This window comes from Rhodamnia argentea, chromosome 6 (genome assembly GCF_020921035.1).
Source record: "Rhodamnia argentea isolate NSW1041297 chromosome 6, ASM2092103v1, whole genome shotgun sequence".
In the NCBI taxonomy this organism is placed as follows: Eukaryota; Viridiplantae; Streptophyta; class Magnoliopsida; order Myrtales; family Myrtaceae; genus Rhodamnia; species Rhodamnia argentea.
In genome coordinates, this window is record NC_063155.1 from 1,925,393 (window position 1) to 1,948,834 (window position 23,442).

Below are 23,442 nucleotides of genomic sequence, written 5' to 3' on the forward strand. Positions count from 1 at the left end.
GAAATACATCAATGAGACATTTCATTCATTCTGAACTTCGAAAGTGAGTCGAAATACAGGATGCCACACGATATTTAGACTAGGCATCAATTTTAATTAACACTTTGCAGATATTCGTGAAGTTAACCGTAGTAAGGCTATGCTTTGCATTCAGTTCAGCCGTATCTCTAGCAATTTATTTGTTACTTTAGTTTATTGAGTATTAAATTATTAATTGGGTACCCGCACGATCACTCTTCTACATTAGTGATTTAAGCTTAAAATCAACCCAGACTGCCTTGCAAGAGTTCTCCGATCCTTCCAATCAGGTCTCTCTCTCTCTCTCTGGTTTTTCTTAGTTCTGCTGGATTCTTTCCCTCCGCAATCTCCTTTCGACCCTCGCGATCGCTTGTGGTCGACGTCAATCCGCCATTGGATTCCGTCGGTTGATTTCGAGCGAATCGGCCTCGGATCTGTTGTTCTCTTTTTTTGCCGGCTCTTCGCTTTCGAGGTCGGAGGGCGAGGTTTTGCTCTGTCTGTTTTACCTTGAAGCTCGTGGAAACAGTGCGGAGATAGGGAATTTCGGCTCTGGAAGCTTTGTCGATACGCTTTTTTTTTGGTCGACGCCGGATTGAAGTTAGGGTTGAGTTGTGGAATTAGGAGTAGAATTATCTGAGGATAGAATTCCAAGTGCGAGTAGATACAGCGTGCTAGATTAGGAAGCTGATACTGCTCAAGATATCAGCGGTATTATCAAGCTTGGGTAAGACGGTCCAAGACCTAAATCAGAGTCCTAATAGAATGCTTGTGATTATTTAAATACTTCTCCGACAGATTAGTGATTTTCCGGCTGGAAGCAGTCGAAAGAATATTTTTTGGCCTTGCGGAAGAGTGGTTTTCCTAGGTTTTATTGCATTGTTGGATTTGGTTCAGATTCACAATTTTCTGTTGTCAATGACTTAATCACCTTCTACGTGCAGATTTGGTGTTGAGAACCAGATTGTGGAGATATGGCGGCGAATGAGATGAAAACAATTGATTTAGAACAAGGATGGGAGTTCATTGATAAGGTTATAGTGAAGCTCAAGAATAACCTTGAAGGGCTTCGTGAGCCTCAGTTTAGCTCGGAAGACTCCATGATGCTCTACACGTAAGCCTCTCTTCTGAATTTGTGACTTCAGGAGTTGTGATACTTAGAATTGTTATCCCACTGTCTTGATTGGTTTGCTAATAGTTGATTTTTTTTTTTTCCTTTTTCTTCTCAATCCTCCTGGCAGTGTTATTTACACTATGTGTACTCAAAAGCCTCCGCATAATTACTCCCAGCAACTGTATGACAAGTATAGAGAATCTTTTGAAGAGTATATCATGTCACAGGTGAGGAAGATTTACTGTCCACAACTCCCTTTCCTGTTATATTGGTTGATTATTTCCCTTGAAGTTTACTTCATTGGCTTTCCAAGTCTGGAAAACTCGAAGTTACAGAATTAGAGAAGTTTTATCTAGAGCTCTTGTTGGATTTACATTCTCGTAGATGCCATTGACTTTCTCAATGGCTGGTGTAATAGTTGGGTGCTTTCTTTTTTCTTTTACTTGCATTGCCTAAGTATCAGTCTCGTATGGTATGGATGTCTCTTCATATAAATATTTATGACAGCGTCCTTCAATTCTTTGGAAATTTTGGGCTGTTTTCCTCATTATAGCCTATTACTATCTCTTTATTCATTAGAGACTGTAATTTATGATTGTGTTTTGTGAATCTTATAAATAGAGCGAGTTTAAGATAGAAGAACCGTGGCATGTGGCGAAAGCCTGAGTCATTTTTGGAGAATAGATTGTATCAACCAACTGAGATTACATACAGTGGATTAACAAAGAGTCGGCTGTCAGAAGAAGTTCAGCGACAAGGTTTCTGGAAGAATGAATAGATCCTAAAGAACAGTAGAAAGGCCATAAGTGGTTGATAGATACAAAATTTTTCTGCAAAGGAGTCTAGTAAAACCCTCGAGAGTCAATCTCTTTATCAGTGCGAAGAGTCATTCATTGCTGCAATGTAGATGTAATCTGGAGGGAGATGACTCATCATTCTGCTCTACTTCCAGCTTATGTACTACGCCCAAACTTTTCACCAGTTAAGCCTGATGGTCAAACAAAAAGAAAAGAAGAGAAAAGAAAAGAAAAATGGTTGATGTTTGCTGTTTTTTATGGAGCTTTTCCCAATATCGAGTTGTTAATATACCTTATTCACGAATCTGCATGTTTATTCTTGTTTTCATAGTCACTTGAATCCTCCAGAGTTTTGTTGCTTCTGATTTGTAGCCCATGATTCTAGGCATTGGTCATTGACCATGTCAACTTAGGTATATTAGGAGATATTGATGAATCGTGCATTCTTTTCCCACCCTCCTTGTTCTCGCGTTCTCCTCGTCCTCCTCTTGACATAAGATCAATTTACTTAAATTGCTTACAAAAGAACGTTATTTTCTGGGGGAAGGGAGGGATTTTTTTTTCCCCCCTTTGCGTGGGGTGGGACGGTCCAATAATTAATTATCTATAATTATGCCAATGCAGAGTTGGTTATTACCTGTAATTAGCTTATTGGACATTGGTTATATCTAGTTCTGTCATTTATGTAGCAGCTATCATGTTATTTTTCATTCTCCTCATCCATTGAAAAATCTGCTTCTGCTTACAATTTAGGTATTGCCATCATTAAGAGAGAAACATGACGAGTTTATGTTGAGAGAGCTTGTCAAAAGGTGGGCGAATCATAAGGTTATGGTCAGATGGCTTTCTCGTTTCTTCTATTATCTAGATCCCTACTTCATTGCAAGGAGATCACTGCCACCCCTTAATGAAGTTGGCCTGACCTGCTTCCATGAACTGGTATGAAGTCTCGACAATCTTTCTATTTGCTGTTCTTTTTACCTTTTTTTTTTTTCTGGGTTTGGCTTAGATTGCATCCTAGGATAGTTGTGGCCTTTAGACAGTTCATAATTGATTTCTTGGTTGACTTTGATACCGTGATTTTCAGTTTCCTCCACAGATGCCGCGCTAAAATTTGACTATTGTACATTGTTTGCTGTTTTAAAGGTATATCAAGAGTTAAAGGTGAAAGTGAGGGATGCCGTGATCTCATTGGTATGTTTATATTCACGTAACTACAGTCCCTTTCTCTTTTCAATGTTAAATGTTGAGTTAACTATCAGAAATTGTTTGCATTAGATTGATCAAGAACGTGAAGGAGAGCAAATTGATCGAGCTTTATTGAAGAATATATTGGATATATTCGTGGAGATTGGCATGGGACAAATGGGTTATTACGAAAATGATTTTGAAGCAGCTATGTTGACAGATAGTGCTGCTTATTATTCCCGTAAAGCTTCAAGTTGGATTATAGAGGACTCTTGTCCTGATTATATGTTGAAGGTAAAGAATTCATTACCTGTCTAATCATTTACATCTTGATGATGATGACGATATTTCACAAGGTTTGATGTTTGATATTCGGATTCCCAGGCTGAGGAGTGCCTAAAACGAGAGAAAGATAGGGTTGCTCATTACTTGCCTTCTAGCAGTGAGCCGAAGCTACTAGAGGTTTGTCCTTGCTGATTTTGGCTTTTATGCTTAGTCTGGTGGAGCAACTTGTGCAATTAACTGTGTGTTCATATCTTTGATTCTTGTTTTGATTTTGAATATTCCAAGATCTGGATGGAATTTGACCTGTACAATTTTTTAGTTTTGATATTGTTATCTGTTTGCACTTTCTTCAGAATGTTCAACATGAGTTATTGTCTGTATATGCAAGCCAACTACTTGAAAAGGAGCACTCAGGATGTCATGCATTACTAAGAGATAATAAGGTATTCTGGATCCGCTTTTGTCCCTTCATGAGCATATGGTCTTGGATATTTTTGGGTTGTATTTGCCTATCATTAACCGTCATCCACATTTCATCCTCATTTAATGGCACTTGCCTTCGTCATCCTTAAACTTGTTTTTCACACCTCATTTTTCAGCACTTTACTGCCGAGGGAACTGCCTTGGTGAAACAAGCAGAAGATGCAGCTAGCAGCAAGAAGGTTGGTATGCCAGTATCTCAAATTATCAGTCCGTGGCTTTGCATTTTTCATATGAATTTTGCAGAATTTCTACTCTAGTTCAGTCAAATGAGCAAGTCTCCTTCCATTTTTCTGTATTGTTGGATCATCGTCCGACACTGAATTTGCATGCTTTACTTGTCAGTTTCTGCTCTCTTCTCAAGATATTTCTGCTTCCATCAGTGGTTGTCTCTATGATATGGAATCAGTTGAGTACACAGAGGAAGAGTTCCAATTTTTCTTATTGGATTAATATGGCGGAAGATAAAAAGCTGAGTTGTTGGAATGTCGTGGACTAAAAATCCAATGTGGTTCATTGATGTAGCCTTGTAGATCAATCAAGCTGTGCATAAAAGTCTTGTAACCACAAGATTATCGTCAACCCTTAGTGAAGATGGAATATTTTGATTGTCCATGGCTATCTGGGATACCCTTCTTGTCGGACTGTTGTCCTTCCTACGGAACAGAAGTCTGCTAGGGTAATAATAAGTTTCCTAGGCGCAATTCTGATATGTTTCCTATTTTTTTACTTAAAGTGGGATGCTGTGTTTTTTATATCTATTTGGAGCAGGATTAGCATCAGCCAGCGAGGTAATCCTCCTATGGTAATTGCGATATAAGTTGGTGGAATCAAATCAGGAATTGATGCTGACTTAGATCTTTTGGTAAAAACCCTCTCCTTCATTCAAGAAGATAGAAGTCAATCTTCAAACGAGAAGATTGACTTACAGAAAGAGATGCAGCTTGCCACAAGAGGCTAGTCAAGCAACTCAAAAGGGAATCTATTAAGATCAGCTTTGTGGAGTGGTTATGCCTGTGTGTGAGTGAGGGAGGGAGGGAGGGAGAGAAAGGGGGAAGGGGGGGAGGAACCAACTTGATTTTGGAGTTGTTTTTGGAGGAGAATAACCCAAAGATTAGGAGCCAATAATGCAAGAAAGTATCTGCCAGTCCCATCATTAAGAGAGAGATTGTGTTCGCAAAGACATACATCACACTAGTGACCATTAGATATGCCATACATGTTGGAAGAGCTGAATATATGTGAACATGATTAACAAGTACACATGTTAGCATATATAGTTGACACGTATACATTGTTATGTTATTGTCTTAGAAGTCAGGCCTAAGTGAACAACGAGCTGGCGTAGTCATTCAATCATTCAACTGTGATTACAGTGCTATACTGTGTACCAAGAAAACTTGCTTATTGCATGCTCATGCCTGTACTGTTTTTATGTATAGTGGTGGACCACTGTCCATGAAATATTCAAAAGGATTTTTGAAAATTCTACATTGCAGTCTTCTCTTGAAGAATTATTGAAAATGTTTATTGAAGCTCTAGCAATCAATTAGTTTGAATTGTATGGTGCAATTTTTATTATTTAGTATGACCCTAAGGAAATTGTCCTGCGATGCTTCTGTGCTTTAGGTTTCATAAAGTAATTTATGCTTCAGTAAGTTACCATTTGTGTGTTATTTTAAATTCCAATCTAAACTGGACTCACTGTTTGGGACTCGTCATCCTCGTCACTCTGTATTATAGTGTGTGGTTGCACATCTGTGATATTTATGCATACCTTTGTTTTGACTTGGAACATTTTATGAAGCAAGTAATCTAATCCCTTCATTCCTTTTCAGAGGGTGATAAGAAAGATTTAGTTGGCTTGCAGGAACAGGTAATACATTCAATTTTCTAGTTCTTCTCCATACGTTAATAAAAAAAAATTGGTCTGTTTAGCAGCATTGATTCATCTCATTGTTGGCTGGTTTTCGTGTGGAAAGTGATTGAGCTACATGATAAGTATGTGGCATATGTGAATGACTGTGTCCAGAACCATACTCTTTTCCATAAGGTTCATATCTTGTGGTTGAAGTGATTTCAGAAAGCTACATCAAATACAATCTCATTTGGACGTTCCTTTTGACAGGCACTTAAGGAGGCTTTTGAGGTCTTTTGCAACAAGGGTGTTGGCGGAAGCTCAAGTGCAGAGCTATTGGCTACTTTTTGTGATAATCTACTTAAGAAAGGAGGTAGTGCAAAATTGAGCGATGAAGCCATTGGAAGAAACGCTTGAGAAGGTCTGTTGTGTGGACGTTAATTTTTGTAATGTAGTCGAGCATCATTTTTTAGGTTCCATAGGTGGTTATTGTACCTTTTGCAGGTAGTAAAGCTGCTCGCATATATCAGTGACAAGGATCTTTTTGCTGAGTTTTATAGGTAATATTTTTAGTATTGGAGATGTATTCACGGGTGCATAGCCTACTGACCATACTGTTGATTTTGAAATTAACTTCATCTTCTATGCCTCAGTATCCATAGAAGTGCCGTATAAAAGTCAGTTCATGATTTATTGAAATTAGGCTTACTAGTTTTCTACCTATTATTTAGTTACATCGAAACTAGTTCTCATTTTCTCGAATAGTTTAATATCAGAGGAGACCAGACCCTTGAGTAATGGGTGCAAGTTTATTGAGAGGACGGTGCAAGTATTTATGCCCAATGATCTTCAAGATGAAGAACCTATGCTAGCGACATTTCTGTTATATATTATAATTACATCTCTCCTGTATCTCTATAGTAAAAGAAAAATTAAGACCATTTCCGTAATCAATTTACAGTGACCTGCGAGAATATATATCAAGCATGTTATTCATGTCTGCAAATAAAATCTCCATGCATTAGAATATGAACTTAGCCATATTGATAATAGGAAACAAATGCCTCATCCCACTAAGTTGAGTCTGTTGTGTTCCACAATATATGCAATCTAGCCCTTCATCTTCGCCATTAGTTAACATCAACAAACCTGTATGATATCTTGTCTTTTGTGTCCATTTTGTTAACAACTTCTTATTTTTTTTCATTACCTTGTGGTGTTAGGTTGGAGATACTTGCTAAAAATTTTACAATGTTAGGAAGGAAAACTACTAAAAGTCCTAACCTATTGCAATCATGCTAATTCAATCTAAAACATTTTGTTTTTTGGCCAATTCAATTATAAATCTTTTGTAATTGTACCAATTCAATCGATGCGACAATTTTCGGCCAGCCGACGTTGATGTGGATGTTAGCCTGTTGACGAGAAAATATTTTAATATTTTTTTGAATATTTTTTCTTTTTCCTTTTCTCCTTTTCTTTATTTTTCGTTTGTTTTTCTTCCCCTTCCTTCTTCTTCCCCCAATCGATTGTCGAATCTTGGCAACTGGCCTCGCTTGGGGTTGGTAAGGTCCGGCCTCCCCCTGCGAGCCTCACCGGCCATCCCTTTGGCTGGATTGAGGTTCAACGACCTGCTGCAGGTAGAAGAGGGAAAGGGAAGAAAGTAAAAGAAAAGAGAAAAAATAAAAAATATTAAAATATTATGTCACCCGCCAATTGACATCTACGTTAGTGCCGGTCGATTAAAATTCAGTGAATGGATTGAATTGGCACAATTGCAAAAGGTTTATAAATGAATTGGCTAAAAAAAGTTCACGATTGAATTGAACCAATTAGATTTTGGATTTTTTTGTTAATTTTCCCGAAATTTGACGATGCATGTAGACACTAAATTTTGTCTACCACATTGAGCCATTCATTGCATGGAAAAATTAACGAACAGTCCCGACCCCTAAGGGGGTGCATGATAATCATTCTGTTCGGGAAATAGATTTATAGCTAGAAATAGATTTTTTTTATTTCGGTTTCTAGATGAGTTTTTGAGCAAACAAATGTGTTTGATAACGATATAAAATTTCTAATCTTGGAATAAAAGTTTGTTTGACAACGGTTGAAAATTTCTACTTCTAAAAATTATTATTTATTATATTTTTCACTTCGACGGCGGCGTTGGTTGCGGTGGCCTGTAGTATTGGGCGGCGGCGGCCGGCGGAGGTTGGCAATGGTCGGTGGCGGTCGGCAGAGGTTGGCGATGGGAGATGGTTGGTGGCAGGTGATGGTAAGTGGCGGTAGGGTCGGCGGCGACGGGCGATGGGTGGTAGCGGCCGGTGGTGAGGCAAGGGGTGATGGTAGGCGACCGAGGACAATGGTTGGTGGCCGCGATCGACGGTAATCACTAGCGTGGGCAGCTGCGGACGGCAAAGGTCAGAAGCGGCGGTCGGCGTAGGTCGGCAATGATGGGTGGCGGCAGCCAAGGCCGAAGCAGGGGACTACAAGCGACGGCGGGTGGTGGTAGACAACGGCCGGTGGTGGGAGACCGAGGGCAGTGGTTGGCGAATGCGGAGGTGGAGGAGGAGGCGAAGGTCGGCGGTGGGTGGCGACGGAGGTCGACGATAGTCGGCTGCGGCCGGCAATGGTTGAGGCGGCTTGTGGAGGGTGGGGTGAGCGGTGGTTGGCGGCAAGCGATGTTCGGCGACGGCGGCCGGCGGTGGGTGGCGGCGGCCGGTGATGAGGCGGGGGACAATGGCAGGTGGTGGTCGGCAATGGGTATTTGAGAAAAAGTAAGGGGATATTATTTTCTGATTTCTGTTTCTACGAAAAGCTAAATTTTTTTGTTTTTGATTTCCCTTCCAAATCTATTTCTGGAACAAATTTTTGTTTCAAAAATAGAAAAATAAAATTAAGTTACCAAACGAGATTATGTTCTAAACCTATTCCAGAAATAGGTTTGAAATAGAAATAGAAAATTAAAATGGTTGTCATGCACTCCCTAAACAACAACATTAGAGCCATATATTGGCATTATGCACTACCCCCACATTGCATTATTAGCGTCTAAGACTAACATGTGTTGCGGTCACATGTCACACACACGTTCTATCGGGACCCTAGCCCCGCCATCCGGTTGACCCAACCTGCTTGCGCATTCTGCTTTAATCTGTTACTAATTGTTTATAGTAGAGGGCACATGCGAAAGATGCTATAGGATACAAGTGCATGTATAAACAAATAAAAGGCAAGTACGACGCTCTAAGGGTAGAGCTTTTCATAAGGTTTATAAACCCGATAAAATGCACGATCAATAATCAATAGACTCGAGAAATGAAATTAAGTTTATTTAATATTTTATATACATATATATATATATGTATCTTTTGGAAGATTCTTTACAAAAGTTCAAATATTACAAACTACGATGACTACGTTCATCCTATCAATACCATCAACTAGCTTCGTCTTCGCCATCATCTTCGGGGCTCGATCTTATTCTTTATCCGAGTATTTAAAAAGATAGTCCCCAAATAGAGGTGAGCTACCCATAGCTTAGCAAGTGAGAGCATTTAGCCGAACAACTAAATCGTCCATTCATTCATATATTTAGACAAAATCCTACAAACAACAAGTCAAGGCACACAACGAATACCACCACGAGAGGCATACCAAAAAAGTTACGGCTAAGGAGTTGCCAACCATCTTAGCGGTCATCGATATTAATTCACTCCTCCTTGTCGGTATTCCCCATATAACCCCGATATCAACCTCGGTTAGATCAAGTATGCCGTACATTGGCCACCGATTCCACTAGATTCGAGACTCACATAGCTAAATCCCCAACCTAATAGACGGCCTATCACATCTAGTTGTATTCCTTTAGCTACGAAATGAGCGAACCGAAAACTCCCCACATAAGACAACTATTTGGCCGAGTAATACGTAAACTCAATCCACGTCAATTCAACCTCAATAACACATTCGAACTACACATACCGAGCTTGTGGATCTTTCCCCAACCTTATAGCCGAACCACACATATAGTGTCCTACTTCAGTTCATCACAAACTAACGATACATTCGATAACCAATCCATATAATCAGCTTACCCAAGTATCAGAAATGACAATTCAAGCAATGAATCGCTCATGCCTTACCATTTTCGCCGACATGCAACCGAATCTAGCCATCAATATACCCATTTCTAATTTCAATGATTCATGCGAGAACAAGAGACAAATGGGCAGATTAGTGGTAGGGATAGATGGACACTTGCCTGGAATTACATATGAAGAAAAATGAAGCTCAAATCACGCCGAACAAACAGTAGGTCTTCTCGTCCAGATTCTGTCCAGCTCAAACTCACAAAATTATATCCACTTCCTAGACAATCAGCACTCATATTCACATTTTTCATGATTTTACGGTCGCATATGAAAAAAATGGAGCTCAATTTGCCCTAGACTATTTACATGTTATAGGACTTGGAGAGAGGAGAGTGACGCCACCTGCCCTTATACTTGTCACTTAGCACGGAGAAATTGAGCCATTTGCCTATAGTTCGCCCCTAGCTCTCTTACTTAGCCACTTGTCCTCATGATCCCTCTTTTACAACTCAAGTTATGAAATTCCATGTTGTGTACGAGAATAAAGGGCAAATGAAAGCTCTTTGGGCTGACTGCATGAGGTTTGATGTGGTGATGGGAAGTGATGCCACATGCTTACACTTGGCACTTTGTATGGAAGAAGTAGTTTACTTGCCTTAGTCTGATCAAACCAGCTATCATTTATTGCTTAAGAAGTGAATATGTGTCATGACTAATATACAAGTGAGGAGTCTTTCCCTTCATCTCTCGATTTTATTCGCATAGCACACTCTCGGGGCCTCAATCCTGGAGTCTTGAGTTTGACGTGAACGGAATTCTAAGACAGAATTTCAATAAAATTGATCATCCGTGTTGTCAAATGATTTGTTGCGTCGCACCACTTTCATGTCAATTGAATTCGCCGAAGTTTTCCGATGTCAAATTCTACCTTGTATTTTCTATTTCCGTCAATGACTTGATTCGCATTTTGTCGTCGATTATTCTTTATAACTTATTGCGAATCTCCTTTGCAATATATCTAAAATGTCCTTAACATGGGGAGCTGGTTTCCAGGACGCTACACGTTCCATATAGATGGTGATCACGTGATTTCTTTACGACGATATCACGGACGGGCACGCGTGGGATCACCTCCCCTCGTCACCGGCAATGATAAAGATTAATACCGTATTTTGCAGGTTAGAGTTTCAAATCGGCATGAGGTTGGTCAAATAATTGGAGATTTAAATCAAATTCGAAGTCAAGATTAGTCCAAAATTTGAACGAGATGAGCGTGCCTAGTTGGACTAAAGTTTATCTTTCGACTAATTTAATCTCCCTCTCACGAGCTCTAGGATCATCTTGCCCGTCCATTTAAATCTCTTTCATTGGTCTCTCGCACATGGGCCTTTCAATTTGGCGGTGCCCAGCAAGTCCCGTCGCTGCAGATTCAATTCTTATTCCTGCGGTCTCGGTGACGTTCTTGGTGTGTGCAGCGTCTCCCGCCGGTGGTCCTGCCTTAGTTACCGGGACTTCTTGAACAGCCGCCGATCGACACCGCAGCGAACAGCAAGCAGTGCCGCTCTCCAAGCTCCCTCACGACCAGTCCAGTCGCGACGCCGCAACGTTTGTTGTCTGTTGCTTCGCCGCACTTGGGGTTCTGTTTTGCAGGGTTATCTAATGCTGACACGGTGTCGATTGAGTCTAATTGCCACTCTTAAGTGAACGTCCGTGCAATTTTCGTACTCCGGCGAGATCGTCCAACGCCAGCCACTCCCTCACCGACGCTACAAACCATCACTAACAAGTTCCCGATTCCATTGGCCAAGCCTTTTCCCCAAGCCAGCCAATTCCTTTGTCGTCCTCAGTGTACATCTCTACCGGTCATCGTCCGGTCCTTCGAGTCGAATTATTCGAATTAGATATTTTTCGGAACTGAAATATATTTATCCCCTTAATAGGATTATCTTGGATCTAACTTTGAATTGAATTTGTGAGATTTTCAGGCATTTATCTATTAGGTGTTTTTAATTTAGTAAACTTCATATTAAAAAAATTACAGAAAATTGCATTGCATATTAGGATAGATTTATTTCCTAATTTAGAATTGCGTATCTAACTCAATAAATTTGCTAATTTAGCGTAGGATTTATCTAAATTATTTTCTAGTTTGAATTAGGTAACTACATATATTAGATAGATTCACATTTTTGACTTCCAATGGAAATCACGAAACGACATGCATGTGGGATTAGTTTCATATTTCCATGTCACGACCATGTTATTGTTGCCACATCATCACTATTGTCGCCACTTGCCCTGTTACCGTTGCCATGTCACCATTGCCACGTCATTATTATTATTGCTATGTCATTATATCAATGCCATTTAAAATTTTCAGATTTGGGCTCGTATAAGTTAGATAGCATGTCACATTAATTTTAGTTGCCATTAGAATTATGCCGTGCCACGCGCGTCGTTAGTTAATAATTTATGCATGTTAAACTTAGATCGAAATAGCATGTCATCTAGTGTACATGGATAAGAAAAGCCCAAAAAACAATTGGTTAGAATTGCTTAGATATTTAGAAAACCATATTTAGACTAGGCATCAATTTTAATTAACACGTTGCAGATTTTCGTGAAATTAACCATAGTAAGGCTATGCTTTGCATTCGATTCGGCCGTATCTCTAGCAATTTATTCGTCACTTTAGTTTATTGAGTATTAAATTATTAATTGGGTACCCGCACGATCACTCTTCTACATTAGCGATTTAAGCTTAAAATCAACCTAGACAGCTTGTAAGATTTTTTTTGGAGAAACAAAGAGAATTGGTATGGAGCGTTAGATTGATCTAGCGTAATTAAGTGCCCGAATTTATTGTATCTTAGGTTCATAGTAATTGAGTATTCTTTCGTATTTTATTTGGGTGTCTAATCGATCGTAATTAATTGGTGGCGCTTAAAAAGGTAAGAAAAAGTTGGATTGTTAAATCGAGCATCACGTTGCGATTGCTAGAGCTTGAGAGGGAGAGAGTTCGTGATGCTAAAAGCGAATAACCACTTTGCGAGAGATCACGATTTGATCCCAATTATTAGAATAAGGGTTTTTTTTTTTTTTCCCCATTCTACTGTTTCTTCTTCACAATCAATGCGTTGTCGGAGCTCCGTGCCTCCCACCTCTCCCTCCTCCACCAACCGGTGGGTTCCGATTCTGCTGCGACTCACGAGTCTCTGATTCCCCTAGGGTTTCTCCGATCCTTCCAATCAGGTCTCTCTCTCTCTCTCTCTCGCTCTCTGGTTTTTCTTAGTTCTGACTGGATTCTTTCCCTACGCAATCTCGTTTCGAGCCTCGCGATCGCTTGTGGCCGACGTCCATCCGCCATTGGATTCCGTCGGTTGATTCCGAGCGAATCGGCCTCGGATCTGTTGTTCTCCTTTTTTGCCGGCTCTTCGCTTTCGAGGTCGGAGGGCGAGGTTTTGCTCTGTCTGTTTTACCTTGAAGTTCGTGGAAACAGTGCGGAGATAGGGAATTTCGGCTCTGGAAGCTTTGTCGATACGCTTTTTTTTTTTGTTGGTCGACGCCGGATTGAAGTTAGGGTTGAGTTGTGGAATTAGGAGTAGAATTATCTGAGGATAGAATTCCAAGTGCGAGTAGATACAGCGTGCTGGATTAGGAAGCTGATACTGCTCGAGATATTAGCGGTATTATCAAGCTTGGGTAAGACGGTCCAAGACCTAAATCAGAGTCCTAATAGAATGCTTGTGATTATTTAAATACTTCTCCGACAGATTAGTGATTGTCCGGCTGGAAGCAGTCGATAGAATATTTTTTGGCCTTGCGGAAGAGTGGTTTTCCTAGGTTTTATTGCATTGTTGGATTTGGTTCAGATTCACAATTTTCTGCTGTCAATGACTTAATCACCTTCTACGTGCAGATTTGGTGTTGAGAACCAGATTGTGGAGATATGGCGGCGAATGAGAGGAAAACAATTGATTTAGAGCAAGGATGGGAGTTCATGCAAAAGGGTATACTGAAGCTCAAGAATATCCTTGAAGGGCTTCCTGAGCCTCAGTTTAGCTCGGAAGACCACATTATGCTCTACACGTAAACCTCACTTCTGAATTTGTGACTTCAGGAGTTGTGATACTTAGAATTGTTATCCCACTGTCTTGATTGGTTTGCTAATAGTTCATTTTTTTTGTTTTTTCCTTTTTCTTCTCAATCCTCCTGGCAGTACTATTTACAATATGTGTACTCAAAAGCCTCCGTATGATTACTCCCAGCAACTGTATGACAAGTATAGAGAATCTTTTGAAGAGTATATCATGTCACCGGTGAGGAAGATTTACTGTCCACAACTCCCTTTCCTGTTATATTGGTTGATTATTTCACTTGAAGTTTACTTCATTAGCTTTGCAAGTCTGGAAAACTCGAAGTTACGGAATTAAAGAAGTTTTATGTAGAGCTCTTGTTGGATTTACATTCTCGTAGATGCCATTGACTTTCTCAATGGCTGGTGTAATAGTTGGGTGCTTTCTTTTTTCTTTTACTTGCATTGCCTAAGTATCAGTCTTGTATAGTATGGATGTCTCTTCATTTAAATATTTATGACAGCGTCCTTCAATTCTTTGGAAATTTTGGGCTGTTTTTCCTCATTATAGCCTATTACTATCTCTTTATTCATTAGAGATTGTAATTTATGATTGTGTTTTCTGAATTTTATAAATAGAGCAAGTTTAAGATAGAAGAACCGTGGCATGTGGCGAAAGCCTGAGTCATTTTTGGAGAATAGATAGTATCAACCAACTGAGATTACATAAAGTGGATTAACAAAGAGTCGGCTGTCAGAAGAAGTTCGGTGACAAGGTTTCTGGAAGAATGAATAGATCCGAAAGAACAGCAGAAAGGCCAAGAGTGGTTGATAGATACAAAATTTTTCTGCGAAGGGGTCTAGTAAAACCACCCTCGAGAGTCGATCTCTTTATCAGTGCGAAGAGTCATTCATTGCTGCAATGTAGATGTAATCTGCAGGGGGATGACTCATCATTCCGCTCTACTTCCAGCTTATGTACTACGCCCAAACTTATTGATACTAGGTATAAAAAAACAGAAAAAAGTAATAAATAGAAGTGAATAACGAAATAGTGGATTCCATCGTTTCTATGGTTATGTCTTAAACGGTGAGGTCCTCTCTATGCACCGGAGTTCCTTAATTCATTTTATCAATCCTATTAGCAACTTGTACAGTTCACATTCTTTGGCTCTACCCATGAATTATCTAGTAATAGGTCTTTCACAACGAGATCTACCTATACAATAACGGTATTTAGTTATGAAGATTGGCTGGATAGCTGACCCTCTTAGTCCGTTTTTTGAAAAAGTATAGACATAAGATTTCGGCTTTGAAAATAGGATTTCCCCGCTTAATGGGGTAACCATTTGTTACCAATGAGGAATTTTTTCGGCAAAAGCACTCTGCTGGACCGACAACGACACCGAGAGACGAAAGCCAGTTAAGCTCGATGGTCAAACAAAAAGAAAAGAAGAGAAGAAAAGAAAAATGGTTGATGTTTGCTGTTTTTTATGGAGCTTTTCCCAATATACCTTATTCACGAATCTGCATGTTTATTCTTGTTTTCATAGTCACTCAAATCCTCCAGAGTTTTGTTGCTTCTGATTTGTAGCCCATGATTCTAGGGATTGGTCATTGACCATGTCAACTTAGGTATATTAGGAGATATTGATGAATCGTGCATTCTTTTCCCGCCCTCCTTGTTCTCGCGCTCTCCTCCTCCTCTTGAACATAAGATCAATTTACTTAAATTGCTTACAAAAAAGAACGTTATTTTCTGGGGGGAAGGGAGGGAGTTTTCCCTCTCCCCCCTTTGCGTGGGGAGGGACGGTCTGATAATTAATTATCTATAATTATGCCAATGCAGAGTTGGTTAGTACCTGTAATTAGCTTATTGGTTATATCTAGTTCTGTCATTTATGTAGCAGCTATCATGTTATTTTTTATCCTCCTCATCCATTGAAAAATCTGCTTCTGCTTACAATTTAGGTATTGCCATCATTAAGAGAGAAACATGACGAGTTTATGTTGAGAGAGCTTGTCAAAAGGTGGGCGAATCATAAGGTTATGGTCAGATGGCTTTCTCGTTTCTTCTATTATCTAGATCGCTACTTCATTGCAAGGAGATCCCTGCCACCCCTTAATGAAGTTGGCCTGACCTGCTTCCGTGAACTGGTATGAAGTCCCGACAATCTTTCTATTTGCTGTTCTTATTACACTTTTTTTTTTCTGGGTTTAGCTTAGATTGCATCCTAGGATAGTTGTGGCCTTTAGACAGTTCATAATTGATTTCTTGGTTGACTTTGATACCATCATTTTCAGTTTCCTCCACAGATGCCGCTCTAAAATTTGACTATTGTACATTGTTTGCTGTTTTAAAGGTATATCAAGAGTTAAAGGTGAAAGTGAGGGATGCCGTGATCTCATTGGTATGTTTATATTCATTTAACTACAGTCCCTTTCTCTTTTCAATGTTAATGTTGAGTTAACTATCAGAAATTGTTTGCATTAGATTGACCAAGAACGTGAAGGAGAGCAAATTGATCGAGCTTTATTGAAGAATATATTGGATATATTCGTGGAGATTGGCATGGGACAAATGGGTTATTACGAAAATGATTTTGAAGCAGCTATGTTGAAAGATAGTGCTGCTTATTATTCCCGTAAAGCTTCAAGTTGGATTATAGAGGACTCTTGTCCTGATTATATGTTGAAGGTAAAGAATTCATTACCTGTCTAATCATTTACATCTTGATGATGATGACGATATTTCACAAGGTTTGATGTTTGATATTCGGATTCCCAGGCTGAGGAGTGCCTAAAACGAGAGAAAGATAGGGTTGCTCATTACTTGCATTCTAGCAGTGAGCCGAAGCTACTAGAGGTTTGTCCTTGCTGATTTTGGCTTTTATGCTTAGTCTGGTGGAGCAACTTGTGCAATTAACTGTGTGTTCATATCTTTGATTCTTGTTTAGATTTTGAATATTCCAAGATCTGGATGGAATTTGACCTATACAATTTTTAGTTTTGATATTGTTATCTGTTTGCACTTTCTTCAGAATGTTCAACATGAGTTATTGTCTGTATATGCAAGCCAACTACTTGAAAAGGAGCACTCAGGATGTCATGCATTACTAAGAGATGATAAGGTATTCTGGATCCGCTTTTGTCCCTTCATGAGCATATGGTCTTGGATATTTTTGGGTTGTATTTACCTATTATTTTTTCTGTTCTGTTTAGGTTGAAGATTTGTCGAGGATGTTCAGGCTTTTCTCAAAAATACCAAAAGGCTTGGATCCTGTTGCTAACATATTTAAGCAGGTCCTTTAACCGTCATCCATATTTCATCCTCATTCAACTGCACTTGCCTTTGTCATCCTTAAACTTGTTTTTCGCACCTCATTTTTCAGCATGTTACTGCCGAGGGAACTGCCTTGGTGAAACAAGCAGAAGATGCAGCTAGCAGCAAGAAGGTTGGTATGCCAGTATCTCAAATTATCAGTCCATGGCTTTGCATTTTTCATATGAATTTTGCAGAATTTCTGCTCTATTTCAGTCAAATGAGCGAAGTCTCCTTCCATTTTTCTGTATTGTTGGATCGTCGTCCGACACTGAATTTGCATGCTTTACTTGTCAGTTTCTGCTCTCTTCTCAAGATATTTCTGCTTCCATCAGTGGTTGTCTCTATGATATGGAATCAGTTGAGTACACAGAGGAAGAGTTCCAATTTTTCTTATTGGATTAACATGGTGGAAGATAACAAGCTGAGTTGTTGGAATGTTGTGGACTAAAAATCTAATGTGGTTCATTGATGTAGCCTTGTAGATCAATCAAGCTGTGCATAAAATTCTTGTAACCATAAGATTATTGTCAACCCTTAGTGAAGATGGAATATTTTGATTGTCCATGGGTATCTGGGATACCCTTCTTGTCGGACTATTGTCCTTCTTATGGAACAGAAGTCTGCTAGGGTAATAATAAGTTTCCTAAGCGCAATTCTGATATGTTTCCTATTTTTTCACTTAAAGTGGGATGCTGTGTTTTTTATATCTATTTAGAGCAGGATTAGCATCAGCCAGCGAGGTAATCCTCCTATGGTAATTGCGATATAAGTTGGTGGAATCAAATCAGGAATTGATGCTGACTTAGATCTTTTGGTAAAAACCCTCTCCTTCATTCAAGAAGATAGAAGTCAATCTTCAAACGAGAAGATTGACTTACAGAAAGAGATGCAGCTTGCCACAAGAGGCTAGTCAAGCAACTCAAAAGGGAATCTATTAAGATCAGCTTTGTGGAGTGGTTGTGCCTGTGCGTGAGGGAGGGAGGGAGGGAGGGAGAGAAAGGGGGGAAGGGGGGAAGAACCAACTTGATTTTGGAGTTGTTTTTGGAGGAGAATAACCCAAAGATTAGGAGCCAATAATACAAGAAAGTATCTGCCAGTCCCATCATTAAGAGAGAGATGGTGTTCGCAAAGACATACATCACACTAGTGACTGTTAGATATGCCATACATGTTCGAAGAGCTGAATATATGTGAACATGAATAGCAAGTGCACATGTTAGCATATATAGTTGACACGTATACATTGTTATGTTATTGTCTTAGCAATCAGGCCTAAGTGAACAACGAGCTGACGTAGTCATTCAATCATTCAACTGTGATTACAGTGCTATACTGTGTACCAAGAAAACTGGCTTATTGCATGCTCATGCCTATACTGTTTTTATGTATAGTGGTGGACCACTATCCATGAAATATTCAAAAGGATTTTTGAAAATTCTACCTTGCAGTCTTCTCTTGAAGAAGTATTGAAAATGTTTATTGAAGCTCTAGCAATCAATTAGTTTGAATTGTATGGTGCAATTTTTATTATTTAGTATGACCCTAAGGAAATTGTCCTGCGATGCTTCTGAGCTTTAGGTTTCATTAAGTAATTTATGCTTCACTAAGTTACCATATTTTAATTCCAATTTAAACTGGACTCACTGTTTGGGACTCGTCATCCTCGTCACTCTGTGTTATAGTGTGTGGTTGCACATCTGTGATATTTATGTATACCTTTGTTTTGACTTGGAACATTTTATGAAGCAAGTAATCCAATCCCTTCATTCCTTTTCACAGGGCGAGAAGAAGGATGTAGTTGGCTTGCAGGAACAGGTAATACATTCAATTTTCTAGTTCTTCTCCATATGTTAATGAAAAAAAATTGGTCTGTTTAGCAGCATTGATTCATCTCATTGTTGGCAGGTTTTCGTGAGGAAAGTGATTGAGCTACATGATAAGTATGTGGCATATGTGAATGACTGTTTCCAGAACCATACTCTTTTCCATAAGGTTCGTATCTTGTGGTTGAAGTGATTTCAAAAAGCCACATCAAATGCATTCTCATTTGGACGTTCCTTTTGACAGGCACTTAAGGAGGCTTTTGAGGTCTTTTGCAACAAGGGTGTTGGTGGAAGCTCAAGTGCAGAGCTATTGGCTACTTTTTGTGATAATATACTTAAGAAAGGAGGTAGTGAAAAATTGAGCGATGAAGCCATTGAAGAAACGCTTGAGAAGGTCTGTTGTGTGGACGTTAATTTTTGTAATGTAGTCTCGCATCATTTTTTAGGTTTCATAGGTGGTTATTGTACCTTTTGCAGGTAGTAAAGCTGCTCGCGTATATCAGTGACAAGGATCTTTTTGCTGAGTTCTATAGGTAATATTTTTAGTATCGGAGATGTATTCACGGGTGCATAGCCTACTGACCATACTGTTGATTTTGAAATTAACTTCATCTTCTATGCCTCAGTATCCATAGAAGTGCCGTATAAAAGTCAGTTCATGATTTATTGAAATTAGGCTTACTAGTTTTCTACCTATTATTTAGTTACATCAAAACTAGTTCTCATGTTCTTGAATAGTTTAATATCAGAGGAGACCAGACCCTTGAGTAATGGGTGCAAGTTTATTGAGAGTACGGTGCAAGTATTTATGCCCAATGATATTCAAGATGAAGAACCTATGTTAGCGACATTTCTGTTATATATTATAATTACATCTTTCCTGTATCTCTATAGTGGAAGAAAAATTAAGACCATTTCCATAATCAATTTACAGTGACCTTCGAGAATATATATCAGGCATGTTATTCATGTCTGTTGTGTGGATCCACCTAATAGTCCATTGTGATCGTCATCCAGTATAATTGAAGCTCAGTGATGGCATCAATCTGCTTACTAATAATCATCAAAACTGGCAGGAAGAAGCTTGCTAGACGACTTCTCTTTGATAAGAGTGCCAATGATGACCATGAGAGAAGTATCCTCACGAAATTAAAGCAGCAATGCGGCGGTCAATTCACATCGAAGATGGAAGGGATGGTTGGTGTTCCTAGATTTTTTTTTCTTAAAACTAGTTTCACCCGCAGCAATATGTTCTTAATTCACTTCTCTGTTTTCCAGGTTACGGATTTGACGTTAGCAAAGGAGAACCAAACTAGTTTTGAAGAGTATCTCACTAATAATCTAAATGCAAATCCCGGCATCGACTTGACAGTCACGGTTCTGACTACCGGTTTTTGGCCTAGTTATAAGTCCTTTGATTTGAACCTTCCAGCAGAAATGGTACTTGTGGAATTTTGCCACGATTTAAAATTTGATGTTCATAGGCAATTTCCGATGGTTGAAATAGATTAGTTCACTCTGATTTAAAAGTTATTGCTAATTTTTTGGTTGTTCCAGGTAAAATGTGTTGAAGTTTTTAGGGAATTCTACCAGACCAAAACAAAGCATCGAAAGCTAACATGGATTTATTCGTTAGGGACTTGTAACATTATTGGTAAATTTGAGCCAAAAATCATGGAGTTGATAGTGACTACATACCAGGTAATTTGTTTTCCGAACTTTTTGTTTATATCAATTTTGAGATTTGGTAGACTTCGGAATTTTTTATTTCGTATTATGTATTTTCTCACATGAAAACTTTTTATCCCATCTCTATTTCTTTGTAGGCCTCAGCTCTGTTGTTATTCAACTCTTCTGATAGACTGAGTTACTCAGAGATAATGGCCCAGTTGAATTTGACTGATGATGATGTTGTGAGGCTTCTCCATTCCTTATCATGTGCTAAGTACAAGATCCTTAACAAAGAACCAAACACAAAAAGCGTTGCTCCTACTGATCACTTTGAGTTCAACTCCAAGTTCACCGACAAAATGCGGAGGATCAAGGTATAACGGACTATTTTTTTATTGTTCTGAATTTTCTGACCTTGTCTTTCTACATCAAATGTTAATTGCAATCCTGGTTTAGTTTTTCTCCCCTGATTTATCTGTGCAATCTTGTTTTAATATTTCTAACATGCAGATTCCTCTGCCTCCTGTGGATGAGAAGAAGAAAGTGATAGAAGATGTTGATAAGGATCGGAGATACGCAATTGATGCCTCGATTGTTCGTATCATGAAGAGTCGAAAAGTTTTGGGTCATCAGCAGTTGGTCATGGAGTGTGTTGAGCAGTTGGGTCGCATGTTTAAGGTCTGTTCTAGACACTGATTTGACCCCTTACCTTTATCTTGGTTCTTTCAGCTTTTATCAACTGATTATGTTTTATTGCTGCAGCCTGATTTCAAGGCAATCAAGAAAAGGATTGAGGACTTGATCACTCGAGACTATTTGGAGAGAGACAAAGACAACGCCAATTTGTTCAAGTATCTGGCATGACATATTCTGGACGAATTTCCGGATCAAGTGACTGCTGCTGCTGCAATCACCGGAACAAGTTCGAGATCCCTTTGGTGCTGGCACCGAGAACAATGTAAATGCATCTCTCATCAATGGGAAAGAAGGCAGGACCTCAGAATGCTTGTACATTTTGTCTACACGACCAAGCGTGAACAAGTAGAGTTTTGTGTCTTCGCCTTGTTGGTAAGGTAATCACTCGATTGGGTAAGTTGCACCAACTGGACTATCTTAGCATCTTTGGTTTTTAATGCAAGCTCTTTTTAATGCTTGTTCAAATCCTCTGCATCCTCCAGTTAGTGACGAAGAATTTCTTTCCATCTTTAATGCTCAACCTGAGTCCTCGTCCATTCGAAGCACTCTTGCTATGTTTGGTAGGAGGAATATTGGGATGCAAAATGCTTCAAAACTCGGCAATTTCTCTCTTTTCATTTGAAAAGGAATTATGAATTTTGCACTTTTCGTCTAAACTTACGCATCCCGCATTTATCTCTCCTTTTCCAAACTTAGCCTACATCCCCTGTCGACCCTTCATCCGGTTCTCTAGATTCTTTCTTTGCAAATTTGTTGTCAACTAGACATTAACAAGACATGATTTAACTCGACATGAGAACAAGGCTCAAATCTTCAGAGGAATTCATTAAGAGAATTATAAACTTTAATATATTTTTGCAATGATGGGAAGTGACATGAATAATCGGCTGGGGTACAACTCAAAGCCACGAATTGTTAGCCCTACTTTTGGACAGAAATCTTATCTCTCACTTGGGCCCATACGCACCCTAGGAGAACGGTGTTGATGGATTTAATTCCGTCCTTGCCACACTTCTTACGGGTGCATTCGATTCCTTCGTGTCCAATGCACACTCTATGCGGCATATTTTGACAATCACTCATAGAAGTATTGCTGAGGATGAATACTTGTAGCTCAAATGGATAGTGTCGTTTCCCTATTTGAAGTTGGTCAATTGCCAATGTTTCGGGCAGTCCGTCGTCACTTTACAAAATCCAAAGGGTTTTGTGACCCTGTTAACACCGGGATCGACCGTCGTAGTCGGTTGTTTAAAAGAAAGTGTCGTGTGGTGTTCGAGTTTTTGAAGTTTTTCAATTGGCAAATTGGTGTAATCAAGTTCCACACCATGGACGAGAAAAATAATCACTTCTTAAATCCATACTAAAAAGGGTAATTTAAGGTTAATCCGTGCGTTTGACAAAAAAAAAAAAAAAAAAAGGTTGATCCTTGGGCAAAGTTTCCTTTTTTTTTTTTTTTTCTCAATCCTGATTGCTGCCATATCGTTGTAGCGACACACCCCAAACATTGATACCGTCAAGTGAAGTGTCGTGATTGCATTTTTTTTTCTTTTAAATAAAAATTAGATGATTGAATTCCATAGATGAAACATAAAACTTTTACTGAATGTAAAAAAGAAAAAACGGCTAAAATTACACGCATAATTAAGATATATACCGTTTGTGCAAGCGTACATATAAGTACAAATAAACAAAAAGTTTAACCAATATGACAACCGAATAAGATAAAAATAAAAAATAATTAAAAACTGGGGCACTACTGAAAGCTTGGCATTCCTATCAATTAAAATCTTTTGTTCAGCTTGGCGCCTGCCATTGAGTAGAAAAAAAATTGGAGGAGAATGCCATGGAAGGACAGAAGTCAACGCACTAAAAAAAAGTAAAAAGAGAAAAAAAAATCTCCAAAAGTGGCATTTTATTTATTTATTTGTGTGCTTGATAGTTATTTTCACTCCTTTGGTTTTAAAAACAACTCCAATAACTTATTTGTCGTTTATCTGTGCGATTTCGTTTTCAAATTT

General features: G+C 39.0%; 1 protein-coding gene, 1 long non-coding RNA gene and 1 pseudogene across 4 annotated transcripts; 2 read left to right on the top strand and 1 right to left on the bottom strand.

The window, feature by feature from the left end:
* Positions 1-289: 289 nt before the first annotated feature.
* Positions 290-13,244, bottom strand: LOC115755949. The gene is made up of 3 exons (XR_004017178.2): positions 13,150-13,244; positions 11,588-11,590; positions 290-356 (listed from the first exon to the last, which is right to left on the bottom strand). It is a non-coding gene; the product is annotated as an uncharacterized LOC115755949 (long non-coding RNA).
* LOC115755948 lies at positions 296-6,455 on the top strand (annotated as a pseudogene).
* Positions 12,940-21,889, top strand: LOC115755947 (cullin-1). Of its 3 annotated transcripts, none has more exons than XM_030695573.2 (20): positions 12,940-13,086; positions 13,754-13,923; positions 14,054-14,153; positions 15,881-16,066; positions 16,273-16,320; positions 16,404-16,607; positions 16,698-16,775; positions 16,951-17,040; positions 17,132-17,212; positions 17,302-17,364; positions 19,014-19,049; positions 19,140-19,226; positions 19,302-19,451; positions 19,535-19,590; positions 20,134-20,254; positions 20,336-20,497; positions 20,615-20,758; positions 20,884-21,102; positions 21,239-21,406; positions 21,491-21,889. In XM_030695573.2, exons 2-20 carry the CDS (start codon positions 13,784-13,786, stop codon positions 21,590-21,592), a joined length of 2,235 nt encoding a protein of 744 aa, XP_030551433.1. In that variant the 5' UTR covers positions 12,940-13,086; positions 13,754-13,783; the 3' UTR covers positions 21,593-21,889. The 3 variants fall into 3 exon arrangements, with proteins under 3 accessions (XP_030551433.1, XP_030551435.1, XP_048136111.1); XM_030695575.2 differs by lacking the exon at positions 12,940-13,086 and adding an exon at positions 13,184-13,279; XM_048280154.1 differs by lacking the exons at positions 12,940-13,086; positions 13,754-13,923; positions 14,054-14,153 and having other exon boundaries at positions 15,928-16,066; positions 16,214-16,320.
* The last annotated feature ends 1,553 nt before the right edge of the window (positions 21,890-23,442 follow it).

Excerpts from the sequence above, each read along its gene's own strand:
- LOC115755947 (XM_030695573.2), top strand. The coding sequence starts at position 13,784 with ATGGCGGCGAATGAGAGGAAAACAATTGATTTAGAGCAAGGATGGGAG. Across the intron at positions 16,067-16,272 it reads TGACCTGCTTCCGTGAACTG|GTATATCAAGAGTTAAAGGT; the intron begins GTATGAAGTCCC and ends GCTGTTTTAAAG. Across the intron at positions 20,255-20,335 it reads CATCGAAGATGGAAGGGATG|GTTACGGATTTGACGTTAGC; the intron begins GTTGGTGTTCCT and ends TCTGTTTTCCAG.